This window comes from Mchenga conophoros, linkage group LG7 (genome assembly GCF_057382185.1).
Source record: "Mchenga conophoros isolate Kocher_MC1m ecotype Shallow Benthic linkage group LG7, M_conophoros_male_GT1.1, whole genome shotgun sequence".
In the NCBI taxonomy this organism is placed as follows: Eukaryota; Metazoa; Chordata; class Actinopteri; order Cichliformes; family Cichlidae; genus Mchenga; species Mchenga conophoros.
This window is the reverse complement of record NC_140532.1, coordinates 50,461,324-50,475,076: the sequence shown is the minus strand read 5'-3', so window position 1 is coordinate 50,475,076 and position 13,753 is coordinate 50,461,324. Positions and strand designations below refer to the sequence as shown.

The following is a 13,753-nucleotide window of genomic DNA, read 5'->3' as shown; positions in this document are numbered from 1 at the left end:
GCCTGACTGACACAGATAAATTAAGCTGCCTGCTTTCGTCAGGAGACTTTTGAGACCCCAAGGGTCTAGAGGTAGGTGTGCAGCAAAGAAGAGAGTTTTTCTTTCACAACTGATGATTATCACTGATGCTGAATAGACTGAATAGGTTTACGTGTTAAATTTACCCATCCGTCTGTATTTCCTCTGAATGATTCCAGAGAAGGACAGCAATCCCCGGAGCAATGGCAGAGGATGTATGGATGTTGCTCCGGCAACGAGGTCTACCACATCAAAGTGTGTGACAGCAAGTTCTTTGGAGAGTACAATGGCAAAAGCTTCACATATGCCTCCTTTCATGCTCACAAGAAGTGAGTAGCTTTGTAAGCAAACGCATCTCCCTCAGAGATTAAAATGTTTGCTTGTCTGTTTAGCTTAGTGTTACACAGCATTAAGTGCTTCAGCAGTGCTTTTCTGGTGAAAGTCATATTCTGTGTGCCGCAGACTACAAAAACACTGGTTTTAATTTCATGCATGTTTAAATAACACTTCTGCTCTTGTTTGAAGAAAAAGCTGTGCCAAATACTGTCTTGCCTAGAATTATAAAAGGAAGTTCATATCATCCTTATATCCGTCCTTTGCAAATAAAGCTACTAGCATCAATCAGTTAGCTAATCATGGCTTGAAAACCGGAAATAAGTAGAGCCGTTAGCTTGTCTCTGTCCAAAGGTATCTAAATCCACCTATCAGCAGCTTTAAGACCCATCAAACAACTGTTCTGCATAGGGCAGAGTTTAAAGTTTAAAAACTATTCAAGATTAAATAGTTAGAATGAATTTGAAGCTTTATCTAAATTAATTTCATTTCAAAGGTTAATGAGACCTAAAAACTTCATGTCCAGTATATTCAGTTATATCTGATGAAGGCTGCCTAAAATTATGCTGGCTTTGCACACACATAAGACTTTAGGGGCTTCTTCTTTCCGTCCAATAATGTTCCATAATTTTCAATTTAGAATTGTGTCTCATGTCTCTCTGTTACACTGTCTCTGGTGCTACACACAACCTAATTTAGCAGTGACCAAAGATACCACAGTCTGCCCTGCACCAGTTCAGCACCTGTCTGTCTAATATACAAAGTTATACATGGTCTGGCACCTCCACCAATGAGTGATCTTATTAAACAAAAGTCTAGCAGTGTTGTCGGGTCTCGACTGACTCGAGCCACTGTGAGAGGTGATTGTGAATGGGCATTTAGACGGACCACCTTTTCACAGAATGCTCTGTCGTATCAAGGAGTGAGCTTCTGGAATAGTCTTCCACTGTCAGGGAAAGTACAAGTCTTTGTATCTTTAAGAGTCACTTAAAAGGGTGGCTGAGGGACGCACAAACATGTGATCATGTTTAATTAATCATGCTTTACATTAGACGTGAAAAAGAGTTAGTGTATTACAAAAAGGGAAACAACTATTAATGTAATGGGTCAGTGCAATAACCCGACAGTCAGGGCATGTGTAATACTGGGGTTTGTGCAATATAATTGATGTGTTTCCGTTATTGTTCTCTGTATTGTCCTCTGTTGTCCACTCCTCTTGTCATTGTTTGTTCTAATATGATGTAATCACTGTTTAAATCCTTGTCACATGATCTGTAAATAGTGTCTTTGTATGTTTTGACTATTTTGTGTGTAACACCAACCTGGCAGAGGGTCTGCAGATGGAAATTAGCCCAGGGCTATAATCTGGCATATTTACATTTGTTAAAATGTTCATTAATGTGTATTGCCCCACTTTCTAAATAAAGTAAAATTACACTAAATTAAATTAACACAGTTCATCACTGTACACTAAACAACATCACTGAAAAACTACCCAGTCTAACCTGCTCTTACTATCTTTTTTAGTAAAATGGACTGAAACATTCAATTTGAAATTATGTGCTACTTTTAAAAAATTACTCCACTTACCAAGTACCACAAACACAACTTCTTATCTGAACCATGAGCGCATTGCAGGGATGAAATGAAAAAAAGGATACATGCAGGCGGGGTCATCTGTTGACTTAACTCCCTCAGTGGCATCAGTTAAAAGGAGAACCACAATGCAGCTCGTAAAAACAGATGTTGCTTGACAGTATTTTGTGCAACTACCACTCAGATGTAACAACTCGTTAACTGTAGATGCCATTCTGGATTGTTCCAACCTCCTTCAACCCCTGGATAAGGAGCATGTGGCTGTGTTTGGACATGACATAAGAATCATACTGATGCTCCATCAAAATAGGACGTAAGAAGCTCCACTTTGGGGGTTTTCTTGTGTTCCCATGTCTTTCATGTACAGTCTAGTAGTCGCTTTGTCCTGCTGGAAGAGTCCTGCCATCAGGGAGTGGTATTAGTGTTGTGTTCAAACTAAAATCTACTATTCATCGGGTTCTAAGAGAGAACGGCATATCATATTAGCAACTGAACTAGCTGCAAAACAATATCAGTCAGAAGATCTTTTGTGGGATTGTATCAGTTATCAAGGAAAGCTCAGTATTTCTTAACACCTGTTTTGTATAATTTTAGCAAAGTGCTATAATGAAAATTTATTTGATATAGGAATAACAAGTACATTTAATATGCATGGAGGTTAATTATTAATCTTGGAGCTCTCATTAAGATGCAAATTAAAGTTTTTCTTTTTTTCATGCTGTAAAATATAATTAGCTAATAATACCTCAAACTTATACCTCTTTGATGACATCTCTGATAAGATATATCTGTTTAGATGAGAAAGAACGAGCAGAAACACCAACAAATATGCTTTAAGATTGCAAATCTTATTAAAGCTCTTAATAGCTTTTAAGCAATTAAAAGACTTACTACTGAATTTTCAGTTTTAATTTGAAGTTTCTGTGCTCATCCAATCTGAAAATCTAGTCTTTAAACTTACGAGTAGAACTGCTCTTTTTCTTTTGTCCTCAGTCTTCCATCAAGCAGGTCGTTCAGGCGCTTTAGTCTAACGGCAGGTATGTGATCCCCAGGTATGGTGTTTGTCTGATTGGTATAAAGAGGGAAGACAACAAGAGCATCCTGTTAAACCCTGGGCCGCGCCACATCATGGCTTCTACAGACACATGCTACTACATCAACATCACCAAGGAGGAAAACTCAGCCTTCATCTTCAACCAGGAGGAGAAGAAGGGTGGTCCTGCTGGGGGACTCTTTGATGGGCCTTCACAGCTTCCTGTCCACAGCATCATTGCCAGCATGGGTGAGAAAGAAAACAAACTGATCACGTTCGATCAAACTTAGGACTGAGATTCATATGAACCAGAATGGATGTATTTACAGGTACGGTTGCCATGGATCTTCAGAATACAACCCCTCCTGATGCCCCAGTAGGTAAACTGGTCCCACCTACAGTAAATGGAACTGGAAGTCGTAGGCCGAGCATTGCTCCGGTTCAGGAATTAGCAGACTCTGCCTCAATCTTGCCATGTGACCTGCTAAGTGACCAATCAGAAGATGACTCGGTCTTCACAGATGAAAAAGGCCACTCATCTACAGAGTAAGGATTCTGGTTTTCTGTGCACGTGTAAACACACACAGTTTAATACCACCAGTCTATTTTCTTAACTTCTTGTCCAGTTCGGGGTAGTGGGAAGACTGGAGTCTAAACCAGCTCTCATAGAGGGAAAGGCAGGTCACACCCTGCCAGACAAACATAGTTGTATTAAACATTAAGATTGTCTTAATTTGCACATGGATGTATGCCTTGTATTCAGAATGCTGGCAGGTATTAAATGTGTATTTTATGTCACCATGGCTGAAGTTCATGTTGTTCTCAGAGAGCCAGCCATTCACTCTCACATCTTTGAGAATTACCAGCTGACAGGGAGGACATAAAAACACACACAAAAAGGTGGCAGATGGTAACTGGATTCAAAACCAGGACTCTCTTGCTGTGAAAATGCACGTTAAAGCCATTAACTGTATCTAAAAGATGGACATAGCCTCTGTGTTCATAGTGTTTATGTATCTTTTTTGAATCTACGTTGTTTTTACTGAACAGCAAGGTTCAAAATATCTGGCTTCACAATTAAAAGGTATTGAAGTCTACGAGCCCATTGCTCATTTTATTTATAACTTCAGTTAACAACTTTGTAATATTATGGTCTTAGTCACTGTCACTGATGTTTGTTTTGTAAAATATGACACAGTTTTAGATGGTAGCGACTTCCATCTATTATATACAGTCTATTCTTAAACCTATTTACAAGGAGACCGAGCAGAAACCACACCTAAAGAAACTGATTTAAAAAAAAACAGCAGGGAGTATTATTAGCGAGTATGATTACTCGTTATTTATTAGGCTTAAATTTTTCTCAGATAGAACATAATTTTTTGTAATCTTGTATTTTTGCTTTAAGTTTGCATTCTTGTTTAAGTTCACAACATGAACTTTAGCATGCTGGCATGGGTTCATGTTGTTCTTGTTCAACTTGAACAAGAACAACATGAACTTCAGCCATGGTGACATAAAATACACATTTAATATATGCCAGCATTCTGAATACCAGGCATACATCCATGTGCAAATTAAGACAAACTTAATGTTTAATACAACTATTTTCTTCACTGTTTTGTAGTATCCGCCTATATATTATGCAAAAAAACAACAACCCTCAAACAAACAAACAATGTTTCTTACCTGTTAGATTTCTGTAGTGGCCCGTGCTAATGTGCTGTACATATAATAAAGATACTCCTTCATATTTCCTTTTTTCTCTCCAAGTAACAGAGGCCAGTTTGGGTGTTTTTATTAAAAAATAAAGGAAAGGAAAGTCCTGTATGGTTTATGAAATGTGTCGTTCATGCTTTTTGGATTCGTTGCCAGGTATGTGAAAGGTTATCCCCCTAACTCTCCGTACATTGGGAGCTCGCCCACCCTTTGCCATCTGTTGGCTGAAAAAGCCCCGTTTTGCTGCCTACGTCTGGACCAGGTGGGCAGTCGATGTTCCTTCAACTTAGTCACTCAAATTACTTACTGCCTCAATCACTCCCTCTCTCCTCTCTCTGTCCTTCACTTCATAAAAGCAATCCTGAAATACCTCCATGTTTCTGAGTTTTTTCTGTCTTTGCAGGGGTGCAGGCACAACAGCTTCGAGGATGCCAAAGCGTACGGGTTTAAAAACAAGCTCATAATCGTTTCAGCCGAAACAGCAGGGAACGGTCTCTATAACTTCATAGTGCCTCTCAGAGCCTATTACAGACCCAGGAAAGAACTCAACCCTATTGTCTTGCTGTTGGATAACCCGTGAGTTCGCCCTCGCGGCGCGCACACACGCCTGCCATACGCACACTGTCCCTTTCTTCTCCCTTCACTCCATCCTTCACCGTTTCACACCGGGAAACATTATGTATGTTAAAAGCCTGCGTCAGCCGAGCACTTAGGACACGGCTGTGGAGGCGGGACTCCATTGTCAGCCCTGATGTTAGGTTAGTGCTGTACCGCTTGCAGTGACGGTGTGTTTTGAGTGACAAAGAAAATAAAAACACTGCTCTCTGTACCTCCAGACGGTCACCATGGTAACTTGCTTTGCCTTGAACCTGAATGATTTAGATTGCTACAAGGGGAGGAAAAGATGGAGAAAATGATTTCTTTGGAGAGCACTACGCAGGCTTTCATCCACAGCCCTGATGTGTCCCTTTCAGCCCCCACATGCCAGCTCTCAGGACTCTCATGGAAACAGACAGATAACAATAACTCTCCGTTCATGCGGCGCTCTCTCTTTCTCTCTTCCTATTGGTGTCGCACGCATACAAATACAAACACCCACGCATTTACGACAGCCTTGGGTCTCTAGTCAGCAGGACTGGGCAGATGCATATGCAGTGACGTTCTGTCAGCAGCTAAATCTCTCTGAGTGGACTCATCCCTCAGCCTGAAGCCACTAACAGGGAATTAAAGCTACCATTTAAGTGCTTTGGGGAACTTGTGCTCACTGTTGCACATATTATAAGAGCATAGCAGCTACTATAGTCAAAAATCTTAATGCTTTCTACTTTAATAGACTTTATTTTATGTTTGTCTTCTTTTTTTGAGGAGACGTCAGGGCTATTTCATTTTGCCAGCTGAGATTTGAATGATCAAATGCTCAATATTTCAAATTTGGCCCATCTCATGTTGTTATAATTCATCGCTGCACATTAAACAAAATGACAAGAAATGGCATGTCTACAAGAAATACTATTCACTTTTTGTGTAGCTCTTTTTAACAGTGCAGCAGTTCAACACTCTTTACATAAGACAGAAAGATAAACATCATTAGTAACACTATATTTACATAATATCAGAAGTGTGGCTACACACAGCAAAATATTTAAAAAGTACAAGAGGAAGCCAACATGTTTTCAGAGAAAGGAAGCTTGGGCTACAACTTTTCTATGTTTGAATGATACACTTATCTCTTTAAAATCTGTTATATATTCATGTAATAAGGTTCATGGAAGCTAAATGCACCATATATACTTCCCTCAGGCCTGATAATCACTTCTTGGAGGCCATCTGCTGTTTCCCAATGGTCTACTACATGGCTGGATCCATAGACAAGTGAGAATGTCACATAATTTTCTGCTTTCATTTTCAGTTTTGATATTTATTACATTTACTTTTTTATGTTATATTCTGCTTTTTTATTGTGTGTGTATATTTCAGTCTGGACAGCCTGCTCCAGTGTGGGATCATCTACGCCGATAACCTGGTCGTTGTGGATAAAGAGAGCACCATGAGCGCCGAGGAAGATTACATGGCCGATGCCAAAACTATTGTCAACGTGCAGACAATGTTCAGGTAAAGTGAGCATTTTTTCCAGTCGTTCATATATTATTCATGAACCGCAGTCAGTTTGTTATGAAATGATGCCTGAGCTTCTAATTCCTCTTTTTTTTTTCTATCACTTTCTCCCACTCAAGGTTGTTTCCCAGTCTCAGTATAATCACAGAGCTTACTCACCCATCCAACATGAGATTCATGCAGTTCAGAGCGAAGGACTGCTACTCATACTCTCTCTCTAAGTTGGAAAAGGTAAAAACAGCATGAGGGAGCTTACGGTTAGTTGCCCTGTAGGCCTTTACAGATGCTTTGCTTTATGTGTGTCCTGTCTCTCCCCCACAGAAGGAGCGTGACAAAGGCTCCAACTTGGCCTTCATGTTTCGCCTACCCTTCGCTGCGGGCAGAGTCTTCAGTATCAGCATGCTGGACACCCTGCTCTACCAGGTTGGTACACACTTGCAGCGAAACGCGTAGTCTGAGGTGACTCTTTTTTAACACTAGGTGAAAGAAATGAGTAATGTCTGAATGATGGCTCATAGCAGCAGAAAAACAGCATCACCTGAAGATGGTGAGCAGTGTTACCATCATAAAGCACAAGTGCCCTCTTGTGTTCAGTGACTGATTAAAAGGTTTCCCTTTTTTTTTTTCTATTGCATTTATAGCTGTCATGGCTATGTGTATGTGTATGTATGAAGCGATACAAGTAATCTTCTGCTATTCTTTGTTAGTCTTTTGTGAAGGACTACATGATCCTTATTGCAAGACTGCTGCTGGGGCTGGATACCACCCCAGGATCAGGATACCTGTGTGCTGTGAGTGTGACAGAAGAACAGAATTAATGAAAAGAAAGAAGCACAGTGCAGCCCATATGCCCTAATAGTATATGCTATCATGTGCTGTTCTAGATGAAAGTAAAAGAGGAGGATCTGTGGATTGGCACTTACGGGAGACTGTTCCAGAAGCTCTGCTCCTCTAGTGCTGAAATTCCTATTGGGATCTATCGAACTGAGTCACACATTTTCTGCACTTCTGAGGTGAGATCTAAGCAAGATGTCAGGCTATCAATCTCCAGTCCAAGAACTTATTTATTAAATACACAAAAAACAAATGAATGTATGCAGTGATGTATTTCCATTGAGATCTCATTTTGGTGCTTGAGCAAAAACTAAAAACAGAAGAAAATGATTTACCTCAATGAATTATGGTCAGCCTCCCTTCTTTAAAGATGTGTAAATGTAACTTATTGTCTCGCCACCTTAGTCGCAGGTGTCAGTCAGCGTTGATGACTGCGAGGACACAAAGGATAAGGGGGACGAGTCTCGCAACAACGACCCATCCGATCACCCCCTGTTGAGGAAGAAGAGCATGCAGTGGGCTCGGCGTCTGAGTAAGAAAAGTGTGCGGTGGCAGGGGGCGAGCCGGGATTCGAACAAAGAAAACGCCCAGCGCATTGCCCAGCAGCGCCTCAACCTCTACAGGCGCTCTGAGAGGGAAGAGCTGTCAGAACTGGTCCGCAACCGCATGAGGCACCTGGGCCTCCCCACATCTGGATATGGTAATGATAGACACGAGAAAACCGACAGCTCGGTATTTAATTGTTTTTAATCTAACTGCTGTTTGTGTACCTGTAGATGACCTGACAAATCTGACAGCCAGTGACGTCATGAACAGAGTTAATCTGGGTTACCTACAAGGTATTCAACTCATGATCCTGCAAATACAGTTTGATCATGGCATCGCCTTTTGTGCTTGACTGTGATGATGTTTGTGTTTCAGATGAACAGAACGATCACCAAAATACTCTCTCCTATGTCCTTATTAACCCATCTCCTGACACTAGGCTGGAGCTCAATGATGTTGTGTAAGTTTTACTACTTTATGTTGCTGCGCTGTGTATTTCCCTTCCTCCACATCGTTGTATTTCGATGTATTTACATGTCTGATGACATCAAATTATTCAACGGTGAGGGAAAAAGAAAAAAAAAATGCCAGTAAGATATTAGTGCACACTATAATTAAAATAAAGTGAATTGCCAATATTTTTATGTTATTAATGAATGAATGTAATTTGTAGAGCAAATCCATAAAAATGGCATATTAACTAATTTTACATGCTACAACTTTACATTTTTGTCAGTTTATTAGGCATCTAAGCTGTAAAGAGATAAAGACTTAGCTGGTTTTAATAGTAGATTATGTTGCAATTAATGAGCAGACATCGAAAAGAGTACACTCAAAAAAATGAAATTGAGTGGTTGTTACGTTTACAAAATTCAAACTTGCAATGTGAACAAAATAATTTCATGTTTCTGTGGTGAACGTAATTAAATCATGTAGGATCTGCATGAAATCCAGCAACTTAATTTATTCTTGTTGAGATGACATGATACAATCTAGTAAGAGTGGTTAGTTGCCTGGATTCACAAAATTCACAAGATCAGACAAGAGTTCAAACCACAGGAAAATCACTGGGGTTAGAAGAGACAGACAACCATACACACACTATTAGCTATTTATTGTGGTTTAACCTGTAAAGGACAAAAACGTACAGAAAATTCTATATAAAGCCTTGTAATCATAGTTTCCCTATTTTTTTTAACTCTAGATTGACAGCTCGGTGGCACAGTGGTTAGCACTGTTGCCTCGCAGCAAGAAGGTCTTGGGTTCAAATCTGCAATCTGGCCAAGTTTGCAGTGGGTTCTTTCTGGGTACTCTGGTTTCCTGCCACAGTTAAAGTCATGCATAAATTAGGTTTAGGTTAATTGGTGTTTCTAAAATATCTGTGAACATGAGTGCAAATGGTTGTCTGTCTCTCTGCGATAGACTGGTGACCTGTCCAGTACTCTGACTCCCACCCTATCACATCTGGGATAGGCCCCAGTGTCACTGCAACCCTGGTAAAGATAAGAGGAGTGCAAGTTATTATAAATCCATTAACATTTTATGTTAACAAGACTCTAGACTTTGTTACACTTTGTTGAACACTCCAAAAATAAATAACTTTATAAATGAATGTAAAATAATCATGGAAAGGATTTCCACATTAATAAATGGCTTTCTATCACAATTAAGCATTTTTGTTGTACTAACGTAATTTGCATTGGTTGGATCAGCTCAATTAAATTAAGTTGGACTCAACTGTAGTAAAACAGTTGATTCATCATTAATTAATCAAGTTAGTCCAACTCAAGTACATTAAGTTGGATTAACAGAATTGCTTAATGCTAAAATAAAGCAATATAATTACGTGGAAATTCTTTCCATGATTTTTTTATGTTCATTCAAAGAGTTATTTTTTTGAGTGTACTGGACTTAATTTTGTCTGGTGGCAAGAAGCACACCTCTTATGAATATAAATAAAAGAGGGGTAAATAAAGGTGATGTCAGTAAGTTGCTTCAATTGCCTTTAAATTGTAAATTAAAGACGCTACAATAATAGAGAAAATTGTAAATTAAAGACGCTACAATAATAGAGAAAAAACTCCAACAATCAGACAACCCCCTATGAGCAAGCACTTGGTGACAGTGGGAAGGAAAAATTCCCTTTTAACAGGAAAAAACCTCTGGCAGAACCAGACTCAGGGAAGGGCATGACCAATTAAGGCTAAGGTGTAGGGGGGCATGACAAAAGACATGCTGTGGAAGAGAGCGAGAGATGAATAATATCTAATTATTAGATACTGAGTGGTGTATAAACACTTAGACAGTGAAAAAAGGTGGTGAAGAAACACTCATGGGAAGCACCCGGCACTCTAGATCTGTTGCAGCGTAACTAAGGGAGGTTTCAGGGTCACCTGATTCAGCCCTAACTATATGCATTAGCAAAAGGAAAGTTTTAATCATAATCTTAAATTTAGAGAGCGTGTCTGTCTCCTGAATCCAAACTGGAAGCTGGTTCCACAGATTAGGGGCCTGAAAGCTGAAGGATCTGCCTCCCATTTTACTTTTAAGTATCTTAGGAACCACCAGTAACTCCTAGAGCATTAGAGCAAAGCACTCTAATGGGTTGATATGATACAATGAGGCCTTTAAGATGTCCTGGTCCTTTCATTCTTCAGTGAGCTGAGTGAGTATGGAGCAGTTTTAATAATGAGCGAGATACATCAGCATTTCATTGCTTTCTGCTCTCTTTCTCCCACCCAGCTACTTGATTCGTTCGGACCCTCTGGCTCACGTCCCCGAAGAGCCCCCTGTCCACAGCAGCAGCCTGAAAGAGAGACACGAGTCCAGCATGGACACCAAAGAGGACACCCAGCTCTGATACCCTGCCAACCTTTATTGCTACACTCATTAACCCAGCTTCAGCTTCTGTGGGGGTCTCGTTGCATCCATGCGGGTCCAGTCTGAAAGAGGACAATTTGTGCTACAAAGTTTCAGCACCTGCAGTCTGCCACTGTATTATACGAGTGCCTAATGTTTGTCAGGTGACAGCTGATGTCATCAGTGACATTTTCATCCTCTTGCCACAAACTCTGTAAAAATAGTGTGTTGATATTTGTGAGAGCTCTTTTTAGATAGAACTTTATTAACTTTATTAATCCCTCGGGTGGGTTCCTCTGGGAAATTCGATTTCCAAAAAAGCACAGCACCGACAGAAGTTACAGATTTACAGAATATTATATATATACACACACACACACACACACACACACACACACACACACACACACACACACACACACACATATATAAATACAGAGACAATATAAATAAAATATACGAAGGGGATAAATAGAATAAATAGGAATAAAAATAAAAATACAAGTGAAAATAGGAATAAAAATAAAAATGAGCAGTCAGGGACATGCTTGTTATGAAGTGAAGTGAGCTAACTGAAGGAATGCCAGTCAGTTTCATCAGAGCTAAAGAGCCGGCCCTGGTTAGAATGAATCCAATTCATTTAGCCATTCAAGTATGAGCACAGAAATATGTATTTGTCACTGAAAGCTACAGAACTCTGGTGGTTTGGTTTGAAGTATCGTTATTAGAAAAATTGTGACATTGAAGTTCAGGATTTAATCCTCTTTCCTTGCTTTTTTTTTTTGAGAATATCAGGTGATCATATTTTGAATTTCCCTGGATACACATTTTCTGTTTACCACCACTCGCATAAACTCAAGCGTAACTTGCAACACTACATGACTCAAATAAAAATATATGCTTTAAACTCTCAAAGCTTAATTTTTGCAGCTGAAGAATAGAAGTAGATTTTTAGTGGTGTAGATTAGTATCATGTACAAATAATGGTGGTTACTTATATGTTTGCTGCAGTGCATTTCTTAGACTGGATGAAGTATTTACTACTACAAGAGCTTAGTTCAACCCTTTAAACAGGCTGTGCCATGTATTCAATATTGTGCCATAAAGTATTTAGTTGATTAACACTATATTAGTAATTAGAGAGCGCCATTTTTCTTTCAGCACCGCTAAGTGAAACACTTTTGCTTCATAATATACAATTGTGGTTGCTTTGGCCTAATGTAAGAGTCTTTCTGACTCTTTGACTTCGTACTTATTTGAGTGTTGAACTTATTTATACTTGAGTCTTATTTTATTCGCACATTAAAGTGCTGTATTATGAACACAACATACTGAAATGATTTCAAGTTGCCTATATTGTTTTTTTTACTATAGAAACCTGTCTATTAGTAAGCAATGACATTAAAGGAATAGTCTGATGCTTTAGAGACTTTGCAAGAATTTTGAGAAGAATGCTACTGCTTAAATTGTTTTAAGATAATTTCATAAAAATGTTAGCTTACTTTAAGATAAGCACCATAAATGGGGGGAGCAACTAACCTACCCGGAGGCCGCAACAGACTGAGCTAAGTAACATGTTAAATCTAATTTAGGCTTTTTAATTATTTGAATTGTGAAAATATCATTTATGGATTGTTTATTGTGTTTATACAAGCCTCTGTTTATTCCTTCTTCTTCTTCTCTCAACAACCCAGAGCTAGTTAATGAATAAACCGAAGAACAAACTTGCACCTCTAAATGCACAGACACAAATCACTTATGTACCTGCATGAAAATATGGGACATTTAATACATTATTTATAGATTATTAAAGTCCTATTATTTAATAAAACAAGTTATTGGGATACGTTCAAGGTGAAATCTGATTTTTGTTGTTGCCATCACAGGAAGTTATGATTTGGTTGTGATAGAGAAATGTTGTTTTATAAATTGTCTGAATGTATGCATGAAGTGGGTTTGATCAGTGAGACGCTCCCTCTGATCTCTGTTTGAAAGATTATACACTTCAGCTTCCTTCTAACTGGCTTTTGAGACCTGACCTGATTTTATGAGAAATGTGTTTGCCCCGATGAGCAGGAGGAAACTGCAGCTGAAAGTCGTCAACTTTCTTTGGTGGCCGCTGAGGCTGACTGCACGAGTGAGTAAATCCCCATAAAGTACCCTGTTTAAAAGACCATTCTTTAGAGTATTAAAAAGTATGTCTGATGCAAAAAAACATACATATATGTAAACCCATGCACCTAACACTGGTGCTATTGCCATGGTTACCTTAATTGACAGGAGCTAGTTGGTGTATACTTTGCTTCACTTCCACTGATTGGCGTCACTAAACTGGAATCTGTAATTATGCTGCTGGTGATTTTTGAAGCATTTTTAATGGAATTTTCTCGCTAAAAAGGGATTTCACATTTTTACTTGTTCTTTCAAATACAAAATGACTTGATAACATTAATGAGAGATAGGTCTGACAGATTATAGGTGAAAAATAATCACTTTTTGGGAAAACAAGGCACACGGTGAGCCATCAGTGTTAGATGGTGAGAGCAAACTTGTCGGTTGATGTACAGTAAAATTCTCCATTTTCTTTAGTGACTTTAATTTATCAGGACTTTTGTTTTTAATTTGATATTTGCTTATTCTATGTACATCATTAAGTGTATTTTCTTTAATAAACGACAATATAAAAGATCATTTACAGCA

The 13,753-nt window shown here is 38.9% G+C and overlaps 1 protein-coding gene across 1 annotated transcript in view; it reads left to right on the top strand.

Annotated features, from left to right (window-relative positions):
- kcnt1a (potassium sodium-activated channel subfamily T member 1a) overlaps nucleotides 1–13,742 on the top strand; it is a 42,878-nt gene extending 29,136 nt beyond the window's left edge. The window contains exons 17-31 of the mRNA XM_085279980.1: nucleotides 198–347; nucleotides 3,000–3,229; nucleotides 3,310–3,526; nucleotides 4,856–4,961; nucleotides 5,103–5,275; nucleotides 6,500–6,571; nucleotides 6,677–6,811; nucleotides 6,934–7,045; nucleotides 7,136–7,237; nucleotides 7,522–7,605; nucleotides 7,699–7,827; nucleotides 8,054–8,348; nucleotides 8,425–8,487; nucleotides 8,570–8,654; nucleotides 10,937–13,742. Of these exons, the coding sequence (XP_085136106.1) occupies nucleotides 198–347; nucleotides 3,000–3,229; nucleotides 3,310–3,526; nucleotides 4,856–4,961; nucleotides 5,103–5,275; nucleotides 6,500–6,571; nucleotides 6,677–6,811; nucleotides 6,934–7,045; nucleotides 7,136–7,237; nucleotides 7,522–7,605; nucleotides 7,699–7,827; nucleotides 8,054–8,348; nucleotides 8,425–8,487; nucleotides 8,570–8,654; nucleotides 10,937–11,054 (2,071 nt within the window). The 3' untranslated portion in view covers nucleotides 11,055–13,742. The remainder of the gene's footprint in view (nucleotides 1–197; nucleotides 348–2,999; nucleotides 3,230–3,309; nucleotides 3,527–4,855; nucleotides 4,962–5,102; nucleotides 5,276–6,499; nucleotides 6,572–6,676; nucleotides 6,812–6,933; nucleotides 7,046–7,135; nucleotides 7,238–7,521; nucleotides 7,606–7,698; nucleotides 7,828–8,053; nucleotides 8,349–8,424; nucleotides 8,488–8,569; nucleotides 8,655–10,936) is intronic.
- Nucleotides 13,743–13,753: the final 11 nt, after the last annotated feature.